Source organism: Diospyros lotus, chromosome 10, assembly GCF_014633365.1.
Source record: "Diospyros lotus cultivar Yz01 chromosome 10, ASM1463336v1, whole genome shotgun sequence".
In the NCBI taxonomy this organism is placed as follows: Eukaryota; Viridiplantae; Streptophyta; class Magnoliopsida; order Ericales; family Ebenaceae; genus Diospyros; species Diospyros lotus.
In genome coordinates, this window is record NC_068347.1 from 16,356,054 (window position 1) to 16,378,166 (window position 22,113).

The 22,113-nt window shown below is 37.1% G+C and overlaps 1 protein-coding gene and 1 pseudogene across 1 annotated transcript; both read left to right on the plus strand.

The window, feature by feature from the left end:
* The window catches only part of LOC127811147 (trafficking protein particle complex II-specific subunit 120 homolog), a 14,355-nt pseudogene extending 4,304 nt beyond the window's left edge, over nucleotides 1-10,051 (plus strand).
* Nucleotides 10,052-10,586: 535 nt separating this feature from the next.
* Nucleotides 10,587-19,118, plus strand: LOC127811148 (DNA damage-binding protein 1-like). The gene is made up of 6 exons (XM_052350855.1): nucleotides 10,587-10,793; nucleotides 11,320-11,412; nucleotides 14,399-14,670; nucleotides 17,213-17,564; nucleotides 18,289-18,573; nucleotides 18,717-19,118. Exons 1-6 carry the CDS (start codon nucleotides 10,587-10,589, stop codon nucleotides 19,116-19,118), a joined length of 1,611 nt encoding a protein of 536 aa, XP_052206815.1.
* Nucleotides 19,119-22,113: the final 2,995 nt, after the last annotated feature.

Here is a 22,113-nt window from a genome sequence, read left to right on the forward strand (position 1 = left end):
AATGCACACTTGTCAAAATTCAAATGCATATTTTTCTCCCAGAACACTGCCAAAACTTTCTCCAATTGTTGGGCGTATGACTCGCCTTGCTTACTCTTCACTATCATGTCGTCCGCATAGGCCTCCATCTCCTCCCCTAGAAAATCTTTGAATACTTTGTTGACCATTCTCTGATACGTGGCCCATGCATTCTTCAAACCGAAAGGCATCACCTGGCAACAGTACGTCCTATTTTTTATGATAAAGGTCATCTTTTTCAGCATCGGGCGGATAGATTCAGATCTAATGGTAGCCCGAAAACGCAACCAAAAAACTCAGCACAGTATATCCGGAGGTATCATCAACTAGCCTATCTATTCGGGGGAGTGGGCAGGAGTCTTTCGGACAAGCCTTGTTCAGGTCTGTAAAATCGATGCATACTTGCCATTTTCCATTGGCTTTTGTCACCATCATGACATTCGCTAGCCACACGGGGTATTGGACCTCCCTAATGAATCCCGCTTCAAGGAGTTTGTCTACTTCTTCTTCCAGGTACCTCAACCTCTCTGGGGGATGTGTCTTTTCTTCGGTTTGACTGGCCAGGCTTTTGGACAGACATTCAGTCAGTGGGATATGACCTTTGGGTTAATCCAAGGCATGTCGTCCGGCGTCCAAGCAAATACGTCCTCATAAGATCGTAGGCATTTGATGGCCTCTTCTTTCTCTGGATTCTCTAATTGGCTCCTCACATGCACCTTTCTGTCACCATCGTCGGGGTTTAGAGGGATTCCTTCAAGTGTTTCTACTAGTTGGGGCTTGTTAGCTTCGAGAGTCTGCTCACTGATCATTAAAGTCTCCCCCATTGTCGACTTTGCCTTCCCTTTGGTGCTTTTAGTGGAGCTTACATAATATACTCTGGCTTGCTTTTGGTTTCCCTCACTTGGCGAGATGACTACTCTCATGGCATTGAGTAGGGATACCCAAGATCACGTTGTAAGCGGGGGAGAGGGTCTTGACAACCATAAAGCTTACCTGCCTAGTAACCACTTGGGGGTAGCTCCCTACAGTGACTGGAAGCTGGATTGACCCTACAACGGGAATTGCTTCCCCCGCAAAATTGTACAGTGATGACGTAACCGTCTTGAGTCAGTCGTGTACGATGTGCATCTTTTCAAAGTAGTTCCAATACAGTAGATTCACAGAGCTCGCATTATCTACCAAGATGCGTTCAACAGGATGTTTAGTAATAACGGGAGAGAACACCAACGAGTCATCATGGGGCAGGAGCACATCTCCTTGGTCCTTGGGTGTGAAGACAATGGGATCTTCGTCCTCTAGCACCTTTTTCACGAAGTCCACATCTTCGTCCTTGGAGTCTTCGGCCATGTTTCCCCCCCCCCCCTGAAAATCACACACGTATTTTATCCATGGTAGGCTCATTAACTCTTGTCCCCGTACTCGGTCTTGGTTGATTTCTTTGGGGGCTTCCTTCTCTTTCCACCTGACGGGGTTGTTGATTATCCCTTCTATTCGAGGTATCATTTCTAGGACGATAGGGTTTTCTTTGATTACCCCTTCCAAGCTTATCTCTCTTGCCTTCCTAGTTTTTCAGTTTATCCAGTACGAATCGATCAAGCTTCCCATCTCTAATCAGGTGCTCGATCTGGTTACTCAACTCCCGGCACTGCTCCGTACTATGGCTTGGGGATTCGTGAAACTTGCAAAAGGATTCCATATTCCTCCCCAGGAGCTCCTTGGAATGAGGAGGAAAGTTGTTGAGCCCCATGTGTGTAATGGAGGAAAGGATTGCCAACCTAGGCTCGCTAAGGGGAGTGAAACTTCGGAACTACACCTTTGCAAGCTCTTCCCTTCTCTGTGTTCTTACCGCTCCGTTTGACTCTGAGTCTCTTGGTTTTCCTCTTCCTTTCACCTCCCAGGAATCCAAAATTTCCATCTGAACAATGAATTGCTCCGCTTGGGCGAATAAATCAGTCATGGAGCCGGGCTCAAAAAGGGCTAAGGATCTCCTGAGTGGCACGTAGGTAGTCCCATTGAGCAAAGCCGATGCTGCCAACCCAACCGAGAGATCTCTTACTTCTTGGGTGGTGGCTCTAAACCCCTCTATATATTGTTTCAACTGTTCGCACACAATGTACCGCACAAGGTCATAATTAAAACATTAAGTGCTCATGGTTTGATAAAGGAAAAACTGTTTTATTCAAAGTATTTATAAAATCAAGGCAATTCACCCTTCTTTTCAGTGTCTTATCTTTTCTCACAAGTGGTATCAGAGCAGGTACTCTTATTTACTTTTCTAGCTTAACAGCTAAGAGTGATCGATGGCTCTCAAGGGGGGATTTTGGTGTCATCTCTTCTTATGCAAATGCTTTCTAAAATACCATGAAAAACAGTTTCATTTCAAAATCATCCAAGGATTTGAATGTGCATTCTCCTTTAAATAAATCAACTAGCTCTAATCTTTTGTGTGAGGTTTTTGATGGTGAACACGTGGATATCAAAGAAGAGTACCTTTAGGAATCTCGAGTTCCATCCACCAGTTAAAAGGAGCATATAGAAGAAGAAGAGGCAACCATTTCATGTTCTTATGATATAACTGATGCTATTGATAGGATTATTGAATATGAAAAACTTTTTTCAAATGAATATTTAGAATAAATAAGGCATGGGTTCTCAAGGATGAGATCAAGGTAGCTCCAAAAATGGTTTTGGTAGTTAAGAATAAGTCTTTGATATAAAAATAGGTTAGAACATTCAAGGACTCAAATGATTGGGTACTTTATCTTAGATAGGTTTTATGTGCAGTCCATGGGACTTAAAAGAATTCAGCTTTGTGAGAAAATGATGTATCTCCCCAAGTAATATATTCTAATCTCATATCTCTTTAAATTTAAATGTGTTTGTTGATATCGTTTTCGACCTTGACTGTGTGCCTTGATTACGTATGTGATTAAATATTGATTATTTCTGTTTGCTGATTATTAAAGCCTCGAATTTGAAATCATCTTTTGCCTATCAATATGAATTGTTTTGGATATAACCTTATGGTGTTAATTGAGGTACGTTTGTACCTATTAAAATACATGCTAAATTATATTGTAGTGTCTTAAATGAACTTGCTCATTGAGTGCTATGTCCTAATGTTTTGATGATGAATCTTGCTATGAGTTTATGATTGATAAAATTCTTGAATTAGCTTGTTCTTCTTTCGTGATTGATGTTTTGGAATGCAATGAAGTTATGCTCATTGTTTTGGATGATCTTTGATTATGATAAAAATGATTGTTTGTTGACTAAGGTATTTCTATACCTAAGTGCATACATATTTGATTGAATGTTCATGATTTACATTTAGATAATTAAGTGGAAAATCTTGATGTTTTGATGAGGTGGTAGTCAAATGATTGGTTTGCCTACGATTGTATTAGGTTAAAGGTAATCTGGAGTAAGTGTGTATATAGGTCTCTATAGAATATTAGTCGTGTAATAGGGAAGTGTTACTCGAGTTGCTAAGATAGAATAGATATTTTTAAAAAGAAACTCGAGCTTGTCACTCGAGTGTCATAGGATTAGAATCCTAGTGCTTAAAAGCACTTTAGCTTTGATATATTAGTTCAAATTTTCTTAAGCTTGATTTATGATTTTGAATTATTTGCTTTTGTTGATTAATGTTTGCCTAAATTGTCAAGATGACTCAAATAGGTTAGAACATTTGTGGCTTGAGTGTTAAAAGAATTTGTGGCTTGTTTGTGGGGGAAGCATGTCCTCTATTTAAATCTATCTAAGGTTTGATTTCTTAAGAAGATAGTTAAATCTTCTTTTTGATCAGCTTGTTGTTAGATATATATATATATATATTTTTGCAATATTTGGGTGTACTTAGTCTTAGAATGAATATTTCAAAAGGGGGAGAGAATTCCTTTAGTATGTTCTATCTATTAATGTTCTGATATGTTTTAGAGTGTTTTAGCCGTATGTTTTATTGATATGTTTGTAAATGCCTTTCTTTGGGGTTCTATCTATTAATGTTCTCATATGAGCGTTTTGGTCATGACCTGCTAAGTATTTTATGTGTCAGCATTATTCAAGGTTTTAGAGTAATGTATTATATATTTTCATAATTGATGTTTAAGTGCTAGGCGTCTAGATTGTTACGTAAATGATCATATACTCAAGTGATGGTACTTGAGTTTTGATTTGAAGGATTTATATTGTCTTATACTTTATATTAAGGTTGTGCCAATAACCTTACTATGTTTTGCTAGTGATTAATCTTGCTCTTTCTTATGTGTCGTTATATCAAGAACTTCCTCTATGATTTCATGGGATATCTTAAGCATGCTAATGCATTAGTGTCACGGGTAAATGTCATATATCCAAGGTAGTTAGTGTGTGAAGTATGCCAAGGCAGTTAGTGTTCGAACATTGGGGGTGGCATGCTAACCATTCGGGTCTCGTGTGGTTTGCACCATTACTAATTCAGTGAGATGGTTAATTATATTACTATCAAAACCTAGCAAGGAGTTACTCAATCTCATCGATAATTAAAGGTCATTCACCCGTCACGTTATTAAGACTAACTCAAGAATCTATTGACATTGGACTTACTTTTTTTATTTAGTAAAAAAAAAAAAAAAAAACCCATGTATGTGACGAGACAAACAATTGAAAATAAACATTAGAACCATGTTTTAACTAAGGGTAAATATTTGATTACCTAGCATCTGCATAGATTTTGAATGTCAAATAGACACCTAAATTCTAGGATATTTGGATATTTATTGAGATTTTGGTAGAATGTAGACTGGGACTTGGTAAAATGGGATTTCATTATTCTAATTATTTGAATGGAAGTTTGGTTTGTTTGATGATATCAACATCCTCTAGAGTTTTGTAAAGCTCAACTGTGCATGTTGGTATAAATATTTGGGTCAGTAAAGGGCATCCCTAGTGCACAAGACTCCACACTTGAGGGTTGGGGAGGGTTGTCTATATATGTGGCCTTACCCTTGCTTTTGCAAGGGGGCTGTTTTCTCAACTTGGACCTATGACCTTCCAATCATAGAGTAGCGACCTTACAAATTGTATTTAGGCTTGTGACTTAAATGGACTTCCAAATTGCTTTCAGGTTTGTGATTCTAAGACCTTGGTTCTAGTTTTTTCATCATTCTATGAAGTTACTAATTTAATCTTTGGAACAAGTTCTTTTTATGTAATTTATCTCCATAATATGCTATCAATTTATGATTTTAAATCACTGTCAAATTTTCTGGTATACTTATTTCAAGTTGATTAGCATCTCCAAGGCTTGTCTTCACCCTTGGGTCAGGGAAGTAGAGAAAAGATTGAAATGAAAAACATAAGCCAAGGATTCTTCACTTTCTGTCCATTCTTAAATCAGATACTTTGTGTTAATTTTTTGTTTGTTTGTTTGTTTTAATTGATAGGCGAGAACTGGCCAAGGAGGTAGTCGAATTGTTGACAGCCGCTGCAGGTGGAGCTAAATCTTTGATTGATGCCGGCGACCGACTAATATTATATGTTGAAATAGCCCGTCTTTTTAGAAATTTAGGATATCACCGGAAAGCTACCTTTTTCTCAAGGCAAGTAGCACAGCTGTACTTCCAACAAGAAAATAGAGAGGCTGCTACTAGGGCCATGCAAGTGTTGGCAATGATGACAGAAGCATATCGTGTTCAAAGCAGAGCATCTATTCCTAAAAGTTCTCATCCAAAAGTGAGTGAGCAAAGAATAGTTTGGCATCTATGATTATGCTCAGGCATTATTAGTTGATGATAACTACAAAAACACCTATGATTGTGTTGTTATTGTGTATTAGTTGATGAACTAGTAAGTAGTAACTGCTGTATCATGATATCTGCTCACTTGCCATGGTTGCTGCTTGTTGATAGCTAATGTAGATTATTAATTTACCATTACTCTCTCTCTCTCTCTCTCTCCTATTTCTTTTGTACCTATAGGGCATTTCAATCTCTGATGGACATCAAAAGTGTTAATTATTTTAGAACTTCATAATTCTAGTGTAGGGTTTTTGTTATTCAGGGATCCTATGTTTCTGTTTCCTTAATTTAGCTTCTGAGTTTAGTAAGGATTATGAATGTTTGATTTTTGCTTCCTATTTTATCTAGGATTCCTAGTTTGGTAGGGATTTGTGAGTTTATAAGTACCTCATGAGTGTAAGGAGTTTTCAGATTTGGGTTATTGATTACTGAAACAAAATCTGGATTCTTTCCTTGGATATATTCCCTCTTCCTCCCAGATTCTTCTCTTCTGCTTCTCTTTCTTTCTTCTCTTCTCTGTTTTGTCTTTTTCCTCTCCTCTCCTTTCCTTATCATGTCTACTTCTCTTCTCTTCCCTGTATTTTCTTCTCCTTCTCCTCCACCTTTCTTCCTTTTTCTCTTATTCCTTGGTTATGTGTGCTTCTGTTATCTTATCATCAGCAACATGCCAACACTTGCAAGGTTACTTATACCAGTATGTCTTGGAAATGTTTTGGATGAGAGAACTGATAAGACTATGGTTTCCTGATTGAGAACATGCGAACATGCATTTGGATATGGAAAGATGCCAACTCTCACTCCCATTATCAAGTAATCTACGGATTTAATAAACACAGTACTATGGTATCAGCCAAATTAAAGTTCATTTTGACTTCAAATTGATGATTACATCAAATCAAGGAGAAGAAAACCTCTAGTTTTGTACCAAATCAATTAGCAATAACCTTTTCTTTTAAGATAAATAACAATGTAGATGAAGAAGAACTGCTGAAAAGGGGTTGAAATCATAAAGAATTAAAACACTACAAATTACAACAACTCATCTAGGAAATGAATTTAAAAAAGGAAAAAAAGAGTGAACATATCGAAAGAAAACATCTAGAGGATTATATGATGGGAGAACTTTGCAAATCTGTTACCAAATAACATCCTTATTTACACATTTGAGCTTATCACAATGTGGTTGATGTGATCTACTAAGACCAGATAATGTGCCCACGAGTATGATTGATAACCCAGTGTTCTGTACCAACTACATTTAATATTGTAGGGACGAGATAAGAGTTATCCATGCAAGTCTAATAGTATCACATGGTGCAAGCATTGATATTACAATGCTAGTCACAAAAATGCTAGATGTTCTACCATGCACAGTCTTTTGTTTAGTAATTAAGCTGATGAGTTGTGGGGTAACTCTTCTTGTAGCTTGACAATAATCAATTTTTAATATTAAGGTTCTCCATTTTTTTATTTTGAATATTCTATGAACTCATCTGTACGGGAAATGAATAATGCAAGTCCAAGAAATATTCTGGCATAGTGCTTATTTTATCTAGTAATTAATCAAAGAATAGTATCTTTACATGGTTGGGAACTAAAAATTAGGGATGGATGGTAGGTTCTGGCTTGGTTCACTTTCATTTATGTTAGGCTTCGTGATTTTTTCAAATTATGTTTCTGGAAAGGAAATTTTAAACTGTGTTGACTGCAATTAAAAAACTCTCATATTTCTAACTTTTCAGTTTTTTTCCTTGTCGTACTCTATATGTACGATAGGAAACAACATCAATTCATGCTGATGCTAGGAAAGTGCATCATCATTCCATAGTCTCACTATTTGAGTCACAGTGGAGCACATTGCAGATGGTTGTGCTAAGAGAGATCCTGCTATCTGCTGTCCGAGCTGGAGATCCTCTTGCTGCATGGAGTGCAACTGCACGACTTCTTCGATCCTACTATCCTCTAATTACTCCAGCTGGACAAAATGGTCTTGCAAGTGCACTTGCAAATTCTGCAGAAAGGCTTCCTTAGGAACTCGCTATGCTGATCCTTCCTTACCTTTTATCAGGTACTTTGTTGGTGTTGAATATTGTTTTTCTAAATGAGAACCAGGATAGACTGATCTCAAGTTATTTTCTTAATTAACATGTGCAATGGTTGGGCAGAGAGATCTTGCTGAACTGAGGGGTGCCTAGACTAGTCCAATCAATAACACACAGCGTATTATTATTATTGCAAGTTATGTAAACAAGCTCAAAAATTGGAGACATGGACATAGGCTCGATGCTTGGGGGGACAACTCATGGAGCCGCTCACTTGCTCAAGCTAAGCTGAAGGACTTGATAGCTTAGAGTGATACAAGCACTCACAATTGGAAGTAAGAATGTTATTTTTAAAATTCTCTGAGAACATTTAGAGGTTTTAGAAATAGGAGAGCCACGTTATATAATTGTTCATGAGCTACGCAGCCCTCTAACTGTTATTTCTTGATGTTTCTTTTCTTATGTGGTCTTCCCATTAGACTATGGTTTTTGTCTCTATGTGTGCGTGTGTGTGTACCTTTCCCTAAAGCTTTTTCTTCTTGCTCCCCATGCCCAATTTTATGTGCAAAATCAGATAAAGATAAATATTCATAGAATTGAAACAAAATGATAGTACTGAAAAGCTCTGCTCCTGAAACAGTCCCATCTCAGAAATTCCTAAATCGTGTTACAAACAACTTTTTCTGAAACCTTGAAACATTTTCTTTTTTCCAAACATCAGAGCATTCACTTTTTCTTGTACCCCCCAAATATTTAAGAATTAGATGTATGTGCTGGTATTTGTGAGGTGTGTATCTGCTTTAGAATGCTGGGGCTTTACTCAAGATTCCAATCCTACCAAAACATGTTTGGTTAATGCTTTTCCTTTTCTTTTCTTTTTTTCTCAAAAAAATCTGCTTCTGAGGATGAAGTGCCATACAGTTTCCTGAGACTAATAAATTTTAATTTCAAGAATGCATGAAAGTCCTTGCCTTTGTCCCAAATATCCAATTCTATCGCCCAGGTTCCTATTTGATCCAATGGTTACTATAAATTCATAGTTGGAGTATCCTTTCACATGCATTTTTCAATGATTTAGTATTATTTTATCCACTATTTTAATCCTTCTAGGTTGCATTCATTTCCTCTCCACTTCTTACAAATGGACATTGTAAAACGCCATCCACCAAGAGAAGATTGGTGGGCAGGATCAGCTCCCTCTGGACCATTTACTTATACACCATTCAGCAAGGGAGGGACAAATCATACCAGTAAGCAGGAACTGATCTGGGTTGTTGGAGAGCCAGCCCAGGTGTTGGTGGAATTGGCCAACCCTTGTGGCTTTGATTTAATGGTGGATAGTATCTATCTGTCGGTGCATTCTGGAAACTTTAATGCTTTTCCTATCAGTGTAAATCTTCCACCTAATTCTTCAAAGGTGATCACCTTATCAGGCATTCCAACTAAAGTTGGACCAGTGATAATTCATGGATTCATAGTTCATTGTTTTGGCGTTATTATCGAGCACCTTTTCAAGGATGTAGACAACTTGCTACTTGGAGCAGCACAAGGTCTTGTGCTCTCTGACCTTTTCCGCTGCTGTGGATCTGAAAAGTTGAAAAATGTCTTAGTTCCAAATATTTTAGTGGTACCCCCCATTACCATTGCTAGTGTCACATGTTGTAGGAGGAGACGGGGCTATAATTTTATATGAAGGTGAGATTCGTGATTTGTGGATCAGTCTGGCCAATGCTGGGATAATTCTAGTTGAGTAGGCACATGTTTCTTTGTTAGGAAAAAACCAAGACTCTGTTTTATCCATCCCGTATGAAACTTTAAAAGGTGCTCTTCCCCTGAAACCTGGTGCCAAAGTGACAATACCAGTAACCTTAAAAGCCTGGCAGCTTGGTTTGGTGGATAGTGACACTGCTAGCAAAAATTTATCTGGAAGCACAGGGAGGCAAGCTAAGGATGGAAGCAGCCCAATTCTGTTAATTCATTATGCAGGTAATTTTTCAGCCATAAATGTTGGTGAAAATTTTCAGCTCATTACTCTGTTTTGTACTAAATGATATTGTTTGACTCTTGTAATCTTGTGTTTACTAGTCTATTCATTCCCTATTTGTAAGCCACAAACCATTATTCAAGAATCATGACATACGATCTACCAATTAAGTTGTATACATACATATAATTGTGCTTTTAGTTTTGAGTGCTTGTGTGTTTGTTTATTCTTATATTATATAATATAATAGATTTGTGCAAGTATTCATTGGATTTTGTTTTCTTAACTACCCAGTTTTATATGTGTTCTCCCACTGAACTCCAGTGTTGTTCCCTCAATTGAGAGAAGGGGGAAAAAAGAATCAATTTTCTACCTGTTACAAGTTTGGTGTACCCAACCTATTTAGAATTTACAGGAAAAAAAAAAAACCTATTTAGAAACCCAAGCCCAACCCTTAATTTCCTTGCACTTTTTAGCCCTTAAGCCCTACCCATCATGTGTTATTCTATGAGACCCAATAGCCCTTGTAACTTATCCCTTCTGGTCTATTTGAATCTCGCCATTACCAATCTATAAACACGTAGGTCTTGACTTACAAATAGGTTGCTTCTTTCCTTTCATATGGTTTGAATCTCTGTTTGCTAAATTAGTGTTAATTTATTATGTGCTTTTTGTAGCTTTATTTGCTTTCTTTAGCCATATTTGCCTCACATTAATTTACTTTTGCATGTTGGTTAGTTCCCAGTGGACTTAAACTTACTAATGTACCGGATAATATTTATTACATGGTCACTAAGGAGAGCCACCGATGATCTCTATGATGCTTTCTTGGTTGTCAATTTTATTAGTGAGACACGGATTTTGGAAATGAATGCCGATGATGAGTTGGAAGAAACTGAGATAGATGGATTTTGTTCTCAAGTCCAGACTTTGTTCTGTCATGATGTTGTGTACAATCAACTTGTGCAGGTTGGTTATTATCTCATCTTCAGTCATATTATTTGCAAAATGCTTTTTTTTTTTGGCTTGACCAAAAGTATTCTTCAACTAAATCTTAGTGTAAATCATTTAGTGTGTCTTACATGATGGCTCTGTCTTAGCTTAATTGAAGTTAACACATGAAACTTGTTTGTTTGTTGATAATGTTGTATTTATGTGTCTTCCTCTTTTTGTGGTTTGCATACCTAAACGTGACCCATTGAATTAGGCTGCTTCCCTTATGGCTTCAATGACTAATTTGTGTAAGATAGTTGATCACGAGTATTATTACTTGGTCACCTTTTTAAATTTTCATAATTTATCCAGAAAATGAACTTATTAATCCTCCATGCAGTTGTCTCTAAAATTAATTATCTGTAAATATCAGGGGATAAGCAAGAGGGTGGGCTTTTGTAGCATTGATAAATTATGCTGGATAATATGTGGCTAATCAATATTTTGCTTCTAAAATGATCACTATAATCTGTTTACAATTTCTTATGAATCATTTTGACAGGTTACTTCAAGCTCTGTAAGATTGGTTAGCTCTACCTCTAAAATGCTGCGTGATGAATGGACTGCCCATCTGGCCACTGCTAATGCCACCCAAGTTTATTTCTGATCTCTTTCTTTTGGAATTGGTTACAAATGTGCTTATTATTATTGTTTTGGTATTTTGTGCTTCATTGGTAGTTCATCTAGATGCATAAACTTAGAATTTCATGGCTACAGAATGCAGGGTCATTTGCTGTCAAGTTTGCCCTTCCAGCTCTTATCTTATTATGTTGAACCATTTGTGGGCACTGCAAAGCATAAGTAGGAGGGGAGGGGTCTAAAGGGATAGTCAAACCCTTTGTATGCCTGTTTCTTCATCTCCACAATTAGCAGGCCTAGTTTAATGAAAAGGAGTTGGTGATTATTAATTTGGCCACCCACTTATAAGAAGTTAAGTTTACTTATAAGAAGTTAAGTAGCCTTAATTCCCTTCTCTCCATATAATATTTTTTCTCCCTCCTGATATTATTCATAAATAGGAAGAGTAACTTTATCGTTTTCTTTTTTTCCATCCTGCCAACAGACTTATTTTTTTGGGGGTAGTTATGGGCATATAATTTCATTGTTTATATATTTCTAAATGAAACAATTTTAAAGTCATTTCAGACAAATAGCTGGCATTTGTTTCACGACCTTATGTGTAGAAAAATCAGTATGAAAGTGATTGAGATTTGAGACAAATTGTGACATGCGTTTGACAACCTTTATTTTTGATAGCTTAAAATTAGGATTGTGACTGGTATGATTGATTGTTGTCATTTGTATTGATTCTCTTCCCTTTTTAGTTTCAGCTGCATATGCATAAAAAGAGGATTGATCAATCAAATAACTCATTTGATGTTCTCTTCTATATTTCATCTTGGTATCAAGGCAGTGCCTTCAAATTTGAAGTGCAGTTTCTCTAAAAAGAAGCTAAAAACACAAGGAGAAGAATATGTAAAGGTTAAAGAAAAGCAACATCGTTTAACAATAGAAGGCTTATTGATAGATGACTGATAATATTGATTGGGATCTTCATGCAAGTGAGAGTATTGTTAGAAAGAGAATATTCTTCAACTGGGTCTCTTCATTGTGTGAAATAAGTTCTATTTGTTGATGGATCTTGTGATGCATGGCTTGACGAGGGGGCCATTCTTTTTGGGGGAAAGATATGGAGGCTATTGGAGCAATAGCAAGTCAGGCAACCTGCATTATTCTGAGTTTGGTGACCCATTGTTATCAATATCATACCGAATAATGTATCAGGATGGTCATTGAGATGGTATTGGTACCAAGAACCTTTGAATACGTCGTTATAGTAAATAAATAATATATTATAAAAATATGTACAATTATAATAAAGTTGTATAGACAAAATGACCTTATGGAAGCATATAAAATCCTAATTATTATTGTGAACATGTTTTAAATAAAACTTAACATATAATAATATTTCTAAAATGATTATGGAAAAATAGGGACAACCACTCCTCTTAAATGATAATTGTTGTTTTCAAATAATTGGTAATAAGGAAAAAATAAATTAAACTATAATAAAAAAGATAAATAAACTATACAATTAATAACATAATATATCAGTAAAATAGAGAAAATTATATTAAAGAGATGATTAATTAAAATTGAGGAAATAGAGAGCCATATTCCCATGCCTGACCAAATATATTTCTTTTATTGTTGGAACATGAGGCCTAATCCTAGCTCTCAATGTTAATGCAGGAACTCAAGCTCTACATGTAGCCTTCCCACTTCAAAGAGCTAGGCAGGCATCAAGTGCATGTTAAAAACTAAACTAATTTCTTTGGTATTTGGAGAATTATTATTGTTTATTTCTTTCATCTTTAAGAGAAGATAGAAATTGAAACAAAGAGATCACAGAAGCTACATAGATACTCTCATCATCTTCAACAAAAACGCAAAGAAAAAAGAGAGAAATGCTGAGCAGACAAGAAGGCAATCTCTTTTCGTTATCAACTCCAATAGAAGATACATACCTAAAGATATAGATCAAAACAATAAGATAATCATGGATTGAATGTCAAATTTTTGATAAAGGCTTTTTACCTTTTGATAGGATAATTGGCTCGAAGGATATTTCCCTTCTATTCATAGCTTTATATGTACATGCATTTAGATTACTTTCAAGATAGTAGCACATATAAGCTTTATTTTACTTGCTGGATGCCGGCTAGGGGCGTTACACTGTGGGCATTGAACCTGTTAATTGCTTTCATGAGAATGAGTCTGTGTTTCCACTTTGTACAGTAGCTTTTCTTGAAATGTTGATATGACATTTCTTTTTATGTTTAGTTCCACTTGGTCTTACATGCTATTGTATTACAAACATTAATTGATTGGCTCTCTGTTACATATTTTCTGACAAGTTTTGTTGGCTACTAGTGGTGGTCATTTAGTTTACCTAGAAATTAGTGATGGGATATTGGCAGAAGTAAAACATGCCCAATTGGAGTATGATATATCTTGCCTTGATATAAATCCCATTGGTGAAAATCCCAACTTTAGTCAGCTAGCTGCAGTTGGAATGTGGACTGATATAAGTGTGAGAATATTCTCTCTTCCAGATCTGAATCTTATTACAAAAGAAAGCTTGGGAGGAGAGATAATTCCTCGCTCTGTCCTATTATGTTCATTTGAAGGGGTATGTTATCTTCTTAACCTATTCTGGCATATCTTCTTGTTCTTTTCTTAATTTTTTCAAGCTCTACATGCAATATTCTGTATTAGGGCATGTAAAGTTTTCTAGTAAAACCTTGAATACCCTACCAACTGCATGTATGAAAAGGGCATTCATACTAGATTGGTTCTTCACTATGCACCACTTAAATTATGGTTCATTACCACATTGCTGTAACATTGCGGAACCATAATAATGGGGGACCAATTTGGCATTTAGCTTGGAAATTTTCAAGCAGAGATGGGTTTGGAACTATATGTGCCAATTTCATCTATATATGGCTGGTAATGTGTATCTGCTGTTAGTCTCTTTTAATCCAAATTTCTGCTGTGTTTTTTTTTTTTTCCAGATATCTTATTTGCTATGCGCCCTTGGAGATGGCCATCTCTTAAACTTTTTACTGAACATGAGCACTGGGGAGTTAACAGATAGGAAAAAGATATCCTTGGGAACCCAGCCCATAACTCTCTGTACTTTGTCATCAAAGAATACCACCCATGTTTTTGCTGCATCAGACAGACCAACTGTCATATACAGCAACAAGAAATTACTTTATAGCAATGTGAATTTGAAGGAAGTCAGTCATATGTGCCCTTTCAACTCTTCTACTTTCCCAGATAGGTAACTCTTAAATTTGCTCTTTATTCGTTGTTTATTCCCCAACAATGTTAATTGATATGTCAGAAGTTTGATTATACAGAAATTTTTGTTGTTTCCAGAATATGGGTCATGTGATTCTAGGGCTTCTTTCTTGCGGGGGTATTTCTAGGTCACCTGGTAATGTTATCACAAGCTTTGTTTTTGGCCAAGTTCCTATATTTTTACCTATGTGACTGGAGGGTACTTGAACATAGAATGGGAGTAAATGTAGGATTGCAGTATGCCACATGGTCCAAGTGTGGTACATAGCTAAACTTGTAGAGGCCATGGTTGGAAATAATGATATTTTTAGGGAGTATTTTTAGTCAATTTGATATCTCATAAAACTAAAGAAATAATCATTTTTCGCTTCCAAGTTTGTAAAAACACTTTCTAGTCGTGAATATTTTTATGCTCTACAGCAGCACCAAGCTGTAATCCTACTTGTATCTTTTGCAAGGCTAATATTCCATGTCATGCTTATGAGTTTTTTGCATTTCTTTTTTTTTTTTTTTGTGAATCTTCCTTTATATCGTTTGTTACGAACTTATTTTGATTACCCACTCCTCTTGAATGTATTTATTGATCACATGTTTAAACCATCTTAAATGCATCTATCACCTTTTCTTTTCTTTTTTTCAATAGGCAACACTACAACTTTAGTACAAATAATCTCATTCTTAATTTGTCATTTTTTACTTTTTTGTGTGGCCAGATATTCAATTAACATCCCCAACTGAATTACGCTCATATTGGTACTTAATTGCCCAACATTCCATGCCATAAAGGAAAGTCAGTTGCCATCCAATAGAACTTTATAACTTCAAATCAATTTTACAATCATATAAAATCTTGAAGCACTTTCTTATTTTAACCATCACCCTGTCTTGATTATGTAATTTTCTCAATTATTGATTTTTTTGATCCTGTTATTTTAGATATTTTAACTGATCTTTTCTTGAAATAATTTGGCCTTCAAGTTTGACCACAACATCATTCACATTTATTTCTTTCTAATTTGCATATTAGGTATTCTATTTGTGACCTATTCAACTTAAAACCTTAAAATTGTATGGCGTCCTTCCATAACTCAAGTTCACTATACATGCCATTTTGTTTCATTTGTCAGGACTGTCATTTACAAATAACATACACCAAGACATTTCTTCTAGAATGTATTTTTAGTGAGCTTATACATCATTAAAGCAAAGAGTTAAGGATCGAACACAGATTTTTTATGTAATATAATTGTAATTGAGAAAGTATAAAGATTTTCTCCAGAAGTCCCAACATGTTCCTATTTTTTGAATAATCTATATGTAAACAACCTGGATTCCTTTCTAACCTTTCCTAAAATATTGTTGGTGATTCTATATAGATTGCTTCTAAATCTATAAACATTATATGTAAATGTTCTGTTTATTGTAGACTTTTATCAAACTCTTCAACAAGTGGACTACTTCTATTGATGATATATGAACATAGACTCAAATTAAATGGCTTTGGTTTTTCTTTTTAATCTTTGCTCGGTCACCCTTCTCAAAGTTTCATAGGATGATTTATTAGCTTGATTCTTTTGTAATTTTCGCATATCCTTTATTTTTGTAAATTAGTACCAAAATGTTATTTTTTTCTACTTGCCAGGCATCCTATTGGATCTAAGAATCACATTAAATAGTTTCCTTAACCATAAAATTTTATCTGCTTTTATCTGGATGTTATTTAGTCCATTTGTTTTATTTTTTATTTTTTCATCTTTTTCATGGCTTGACATTTTTTCAAACAGCATGTAATTCCTATGTACTTCTAAATCATTAAAATTTTCAAATGTAACATTTTCTTTTTCCACATTCTTTGAATAAGTTGGAGAATAACTCGCATTTTTCCAGGCCTCATTAGCACCTTCTATTTTTCAAGATGGTTAATCAACCTTCCTTTTTCGTTTTGCTCTGATCCATTTGTTTTGTGGGTTTTATGGAGACTGCATTAGTAACCAAAGATCATGAACAATTAATCATATGGTGGGGTTGTACAAGGAACTGTGGATGGTAGAATCACATTTTATTTGTTGGGAACAGTTCTTCACCAATGATTGAAAATCTGTCAAGAAGATAAGCAGGTTGATCAAAGGGGAAAAAACTAGGACTTTTTGGCTTTTTTAAGTTTGACATATATGGAGGAGAGCTGGTATATCTCTCAAATTGTTGCAGTGTCTCACATGCACTATATTCATGTAGATGTGTTTAAAAGTAATGTGTATCGATGATTTGCAATGTCACATATGAATTGTCATATGAAAACATATGCTTTGACTGGCCAGTCTTAATACAAAATGAAGCAAGCTCTCTTTTATTTGAAATCCTGTTTTGTTTGCTACCTACCACTAATAACTTAAGCTTAATTGCAAAATTTTCCATAGCTGTTGCATATTGTGTCTCTCCTGTATTATTTGGTTCCATGACATTGAAATATTTCTATCCTTTTATGGCTGACATTTCTAATGGTTGGCTTATTACTTGTCCAGTCTTGCAATTGCCAAAGAAGGGGAGCTTACAATTGGCACAATTGATGACATACAAAAGCTTCACATTCGCTCCATCCCTCTTGGGGAGCAAGCATGCCGTATATGCCATCAAGAGCAGACTAGAACCTTTGGCATAATTAGTTTGAAGTACAACCAATCAAGCATAGATGAGTCTGAAATGCACTTTGTTCGCTTGCTAGATGATCAAACCTTTGAATTCATATCAACATACCCACTTGACCAGTATGAGCATGGTTGCTCCATTCGAAGCTGCTCATTTTCTGATGACAACAATATGTATTATTGTGTTGGGACAGCTTATGTCATGCCTGAGGAGAATGAGCCCAGCAAGGTAGGATTCCATGTCCATATTGATAATTTTCTAATATAAATTGCTTTCTGATGTGATCAAAGTTTAGCACATGTAATTAATTGCTAAGCTTTAGTATTATTTAGTTCTTGTTGAAGATAAATTTTTTACCTTCTTATGTAGAATTGCAAGTTAAATTTTTTATCGTCTTATGTAGAATTTGCAAGTTTGTATATGTTGTCAGTGTCTCCGGATCTGTTTTCTCAGTGTAACTGTTTTTGTAGTAACCAAAAAGGAAAGGAATGGTTAAATGTATGTCAAAATAGGTTCCTTTACTTTTTCACCCTCTAAACAAGAACTTTCACAGGATCTAAATATCACAGTACCAATATAATTGTGTTGTATTGGGTATCTCGTAATTGAATATGTTTTGTGTGGTTTTAGATTGCCTTTGACCCAATTTTGATATGTAGTGAGCTTAAGGAATTCAAGAATAATCTTTTAATATTGTTAATATTTACCCATCCAGTGTTTGGTTTACTGTTCTTTGGGTGGAGGATTAGGTGGAAGCTACAGGTGCACTAGGTAATACCGTAACCAGGAATACAGTCTCCAATCCTGCATAATATGTAATCATCTGCCGATTTTGTCAAGTTGAAACTCAACTGGCATAGAGGTTGACTATCCTACATGTACTAGCACAGAACTGGCCATACACATCTTCTGCGTTAGTTCTTCTTCTTGACAAGTTTTCAATCTCCTACAGGGTCGTATACTGGTCTTCATAGTTGAAGATCAAAAGTTACAGCTAATTTCTGAGAAGGAAACCAAGGGGGTTGTTTACTCCCTGAATGCCTTCAATGGAAAGCTGCTCGCTGCTATTAATCAAAAGATTCAGTTCTACAAGTGGATGTTGCGGGATGATGGTAGCCGTGAGTTGCAGTCTAAATGTGGGCATCATGGGCACATACTTGCCCTTTATGTTCAAACTCGTGGGGATTTTATTGTTGTCGGTGATCTGATGAAATCAATCTCCCTATTAATCTATAAGGTTAAGGACCTTTTCCATCATATTTCATATACAAGGATACTTTTTTGGAGTTTTATTTTTAGCATGGCTTGAATTTCAAGGACAAATTGTGTGTGCAGTAATTGGTTTTTCTTGCTTACATTTTGACTCGGTGTTGTCTTCAGCATGAGAAAGGTGCTATTGAAGAACGAGCTCATGATTACAATGCAAATTGGATGTCAGCTGTTGAGATTCTTGACGATGACATCTACCTTGGTGCAGAGAACAATTACAACCTGTTCACTATCCGGAAGAATAGTGAAGGCGCCACTGACGAGCGGGGCCGTCTTGAGGTGGTTGGCGAGTACCACCTTGGTGAATTTGTCAACCGATTCCAACATGGTTCACTTGTTATGCGCTTGCCAGATTCTGATGTTGGTCAGATCCCCACTGTAATTTTTGGCATTGTTAATGGTGTGATTGGTGTGATTGCCTCCCTCCCTTATGAACAGTATCTCTTCTTGGAGAAGCTCCAATCAAATCTGAGGAAAGTGATAAAGGGTGTTGGAGGATTGAGTCATGAATAGTGGAGGTCATATTACAATGAGAAGAAGACCGCTGATGCTAAAAATTTCTTGGATGGAGATCTGATCGAGTCATTTCTCGATCTTGGTCGTGCTTGAATGGAGGAGATATCCAAGGCAATGGGTGTTCCAGTGGAGGAACTCATGAAAAGAGTGGAGGAATTAATGAGGCTGCACTGATAACAGGGAACGGTTGTAAGGCCCCTACCCAAGTCCCCAAAGAACCAGAGTGGGTGCCCTACTAAAACAGAGGCAACCTGATCTGAAAGGACCTGTCATGCATGCCACAGATATATATCAAGAGAAAACTGCTAAAAGAAACTTGTCATCCCGGCATGCATATCAAAACCTTAACTTGCTATACAATAACTGATCTCTAGGCTTGCATAGCCCAGGCATGCATAACATACAACATTGGCACACCGGCCACAAAATAAACATAAACCATACAGACCCAAATAAACTAAAGAAAATACAGTCCGGAAGTGGCAAAATGAACAAAAAGAAACCCCCAGGCTGACAACTGCTAGGTCTGCATGGCCCTGTACACCATCTAACCCGGAAGTCGAGACCCACTAGACTCACCCACAACTAGATCATTGCCTTTACCTGGAATGAAGAGAAAATAAGGTGAGTCCAAATGACTCAGCAAGTTCATACAGAAATGAAGGACGAAAAGAATAGGCACTGAGAGTAAACCTGCGTCTCAAGTGCATAACAAATCGAAACTCATGCCGAGCATGGCAACCAACCATAGATCACATGTCCATGAATCACATGACAGCTATACAAAACTACAGCATAATAAAATATGCACATACTGGTCCTTGGGGCCCACATAAGACACACGACACCCAAATCCTTATCACAAACCTATTGTTGCCCTGAAAGGCAGCTGAACCTGTAACTCGAGCCGAAGCTCACTCGAGTGGGAGTGACCCACACTCGTCTCTACAACTAGAGCCAAAGCTGAATCTGGAGCTGAAGATGTAACTGGAGCCGAAGCTATAATTCGAGCCGAAGCTGTAACTCGAGCTGAAGCTCGATCGGCACGCTAGAACGTTCGAAAAACATCACAACACACACACATGGCGCCAGTAACCATGCAATGCATAGATATAATGCAATGGCATAATGAGCATAAACGATGATACATAGCCCCCATAACCCATGCATCAAGCCTTGCTCGCCCATATAGGAAATCACATACAATGCAGTGCTCATGTAATGCAGAGGCATAATGAGCACAAACGATGATACATAGCCCCCATAAGCCATGCATCATGCCCTGCTTGCCCTGAAGGGAGGACAAATATACAACAATACGTCCCATGGCCAAGCACACAATCACATGAAACCCCCATATGCATATCCCAAGCCCATGCATGCATATGAACTGACAAAATACTGGTAATAAAAGAAACACATGCAAATACTCTCATCCACAACAACCTCCAACAAGAACCTACCCACAGGTTCCTAGCTTCATTCCAACAATAAAACAGAAGGGAGAACCGAACCCTTCAAAGCTCACAAGGAAAGACCCACCATCTGGCAAGGATCAAACCAAGATGGAGAAACTAACCAGAAACAGGCCTATAATCCTCGAATGAAAGCATCTACAACTCAATAGAGAAAATCCTCAATTAAAAAGCTTACAGGGAGAATATCCTCAATAATCCCTCATATAACAAGCTTCTCTAGAAACTCAAAATACAACCTCCAAAGCAACACCATAGTAAGGAAAATAAACCATTCTCAAGAATAGGCTCACCATTTCAAACCGACCCAACCAACATGAGGAACACTAGCAAACATCAAGCCTGTAATCCCTAGATGAAACCTCCAGTTCAACACCCAACCGATCAACATCAAAATAAGGAGGTAACAAATAAGGAAATAACCGAACGATAGTAAGGGAGATAAACCAAATTTGAGAATGGAAGCATCTATCACATGCTATCATCTAGCATTAGAGAAGTAAGAAGGGTAGCTAATGGAAAGAAAGATGAGAAATGATGGAATGCTTGCCTTTGACAATTTCCAAGATTCCTCGATTAGCGTGCCCGACCTCGATTCGCACACAAATCACATCACCTAAATCATCAAAGCACCATATTCATCATTTTATCCCAATAAACATCAAAACTTATTTTTCCATATTTTCCTTGCATTATTCTCTATTTTTCTCCCATTTTCCTCATTAATGTTCTAAAATAAATATCTACTTAAATATTCCACCAAATATTTATCCATGGAAATTCATCAAATAAAATTCTAAGAATAGTAGAAATTCTAAAACTTACCTAGGCTTAACTTTTAAAGCCTCATTGATGCGAGTGCATTGACCTCGAAATGTGTGCCCGAACCGTTTTTCTTGCCAAAAATTTCAGAATATTAATATAACACCAATTCCTAATTTTTTGGAATTTTTCGGAATTATTTCACCATTTTTCCCATTTTCTTTCATTTGCTTTTCTTTTTTTATTTCTCTTACTATTCATCATCTTTTTCCATCGCTTCTTCTCCACGGCTGCAACGCGCGAAGCCTCCATGGCCGAGCGAAGCAAGCTCCATGCGTGCACGATAGCACCACCACACGCCCTCAACGCTCACCACAGTCCGCACTAACCCTGCCGCTAGCCACCACCTGCGTCGCCTCCGCGGCTGCTGGCTGCCTCCTGCGCACAGCCACTGCCTGAGCACCAGCTGCCTCTTCTTCTTCTTCTTCTTCTTCTTAGCCATGAACCGCTACTGGCCAGCTGCTTCACGCGCTTGCCTTCGGCCGCGGCTGGTTGCGGCCTTGCTGCAACTAATTGCGGCCATGGCCGTGCCAGCTTCTCACGGCCGCCTGTCGTGCCTCGAACGACCCCTCCGACCTCGCTGGACATCGCCACCATCATCCTCGGCCTCCCGCGCACAGCAACGGAGTTGCTGGCCGCGGCTAGTTGCTCGCTTCAACGAACAGCCCTCTCTTTTGGTGAGAGACACACGACCC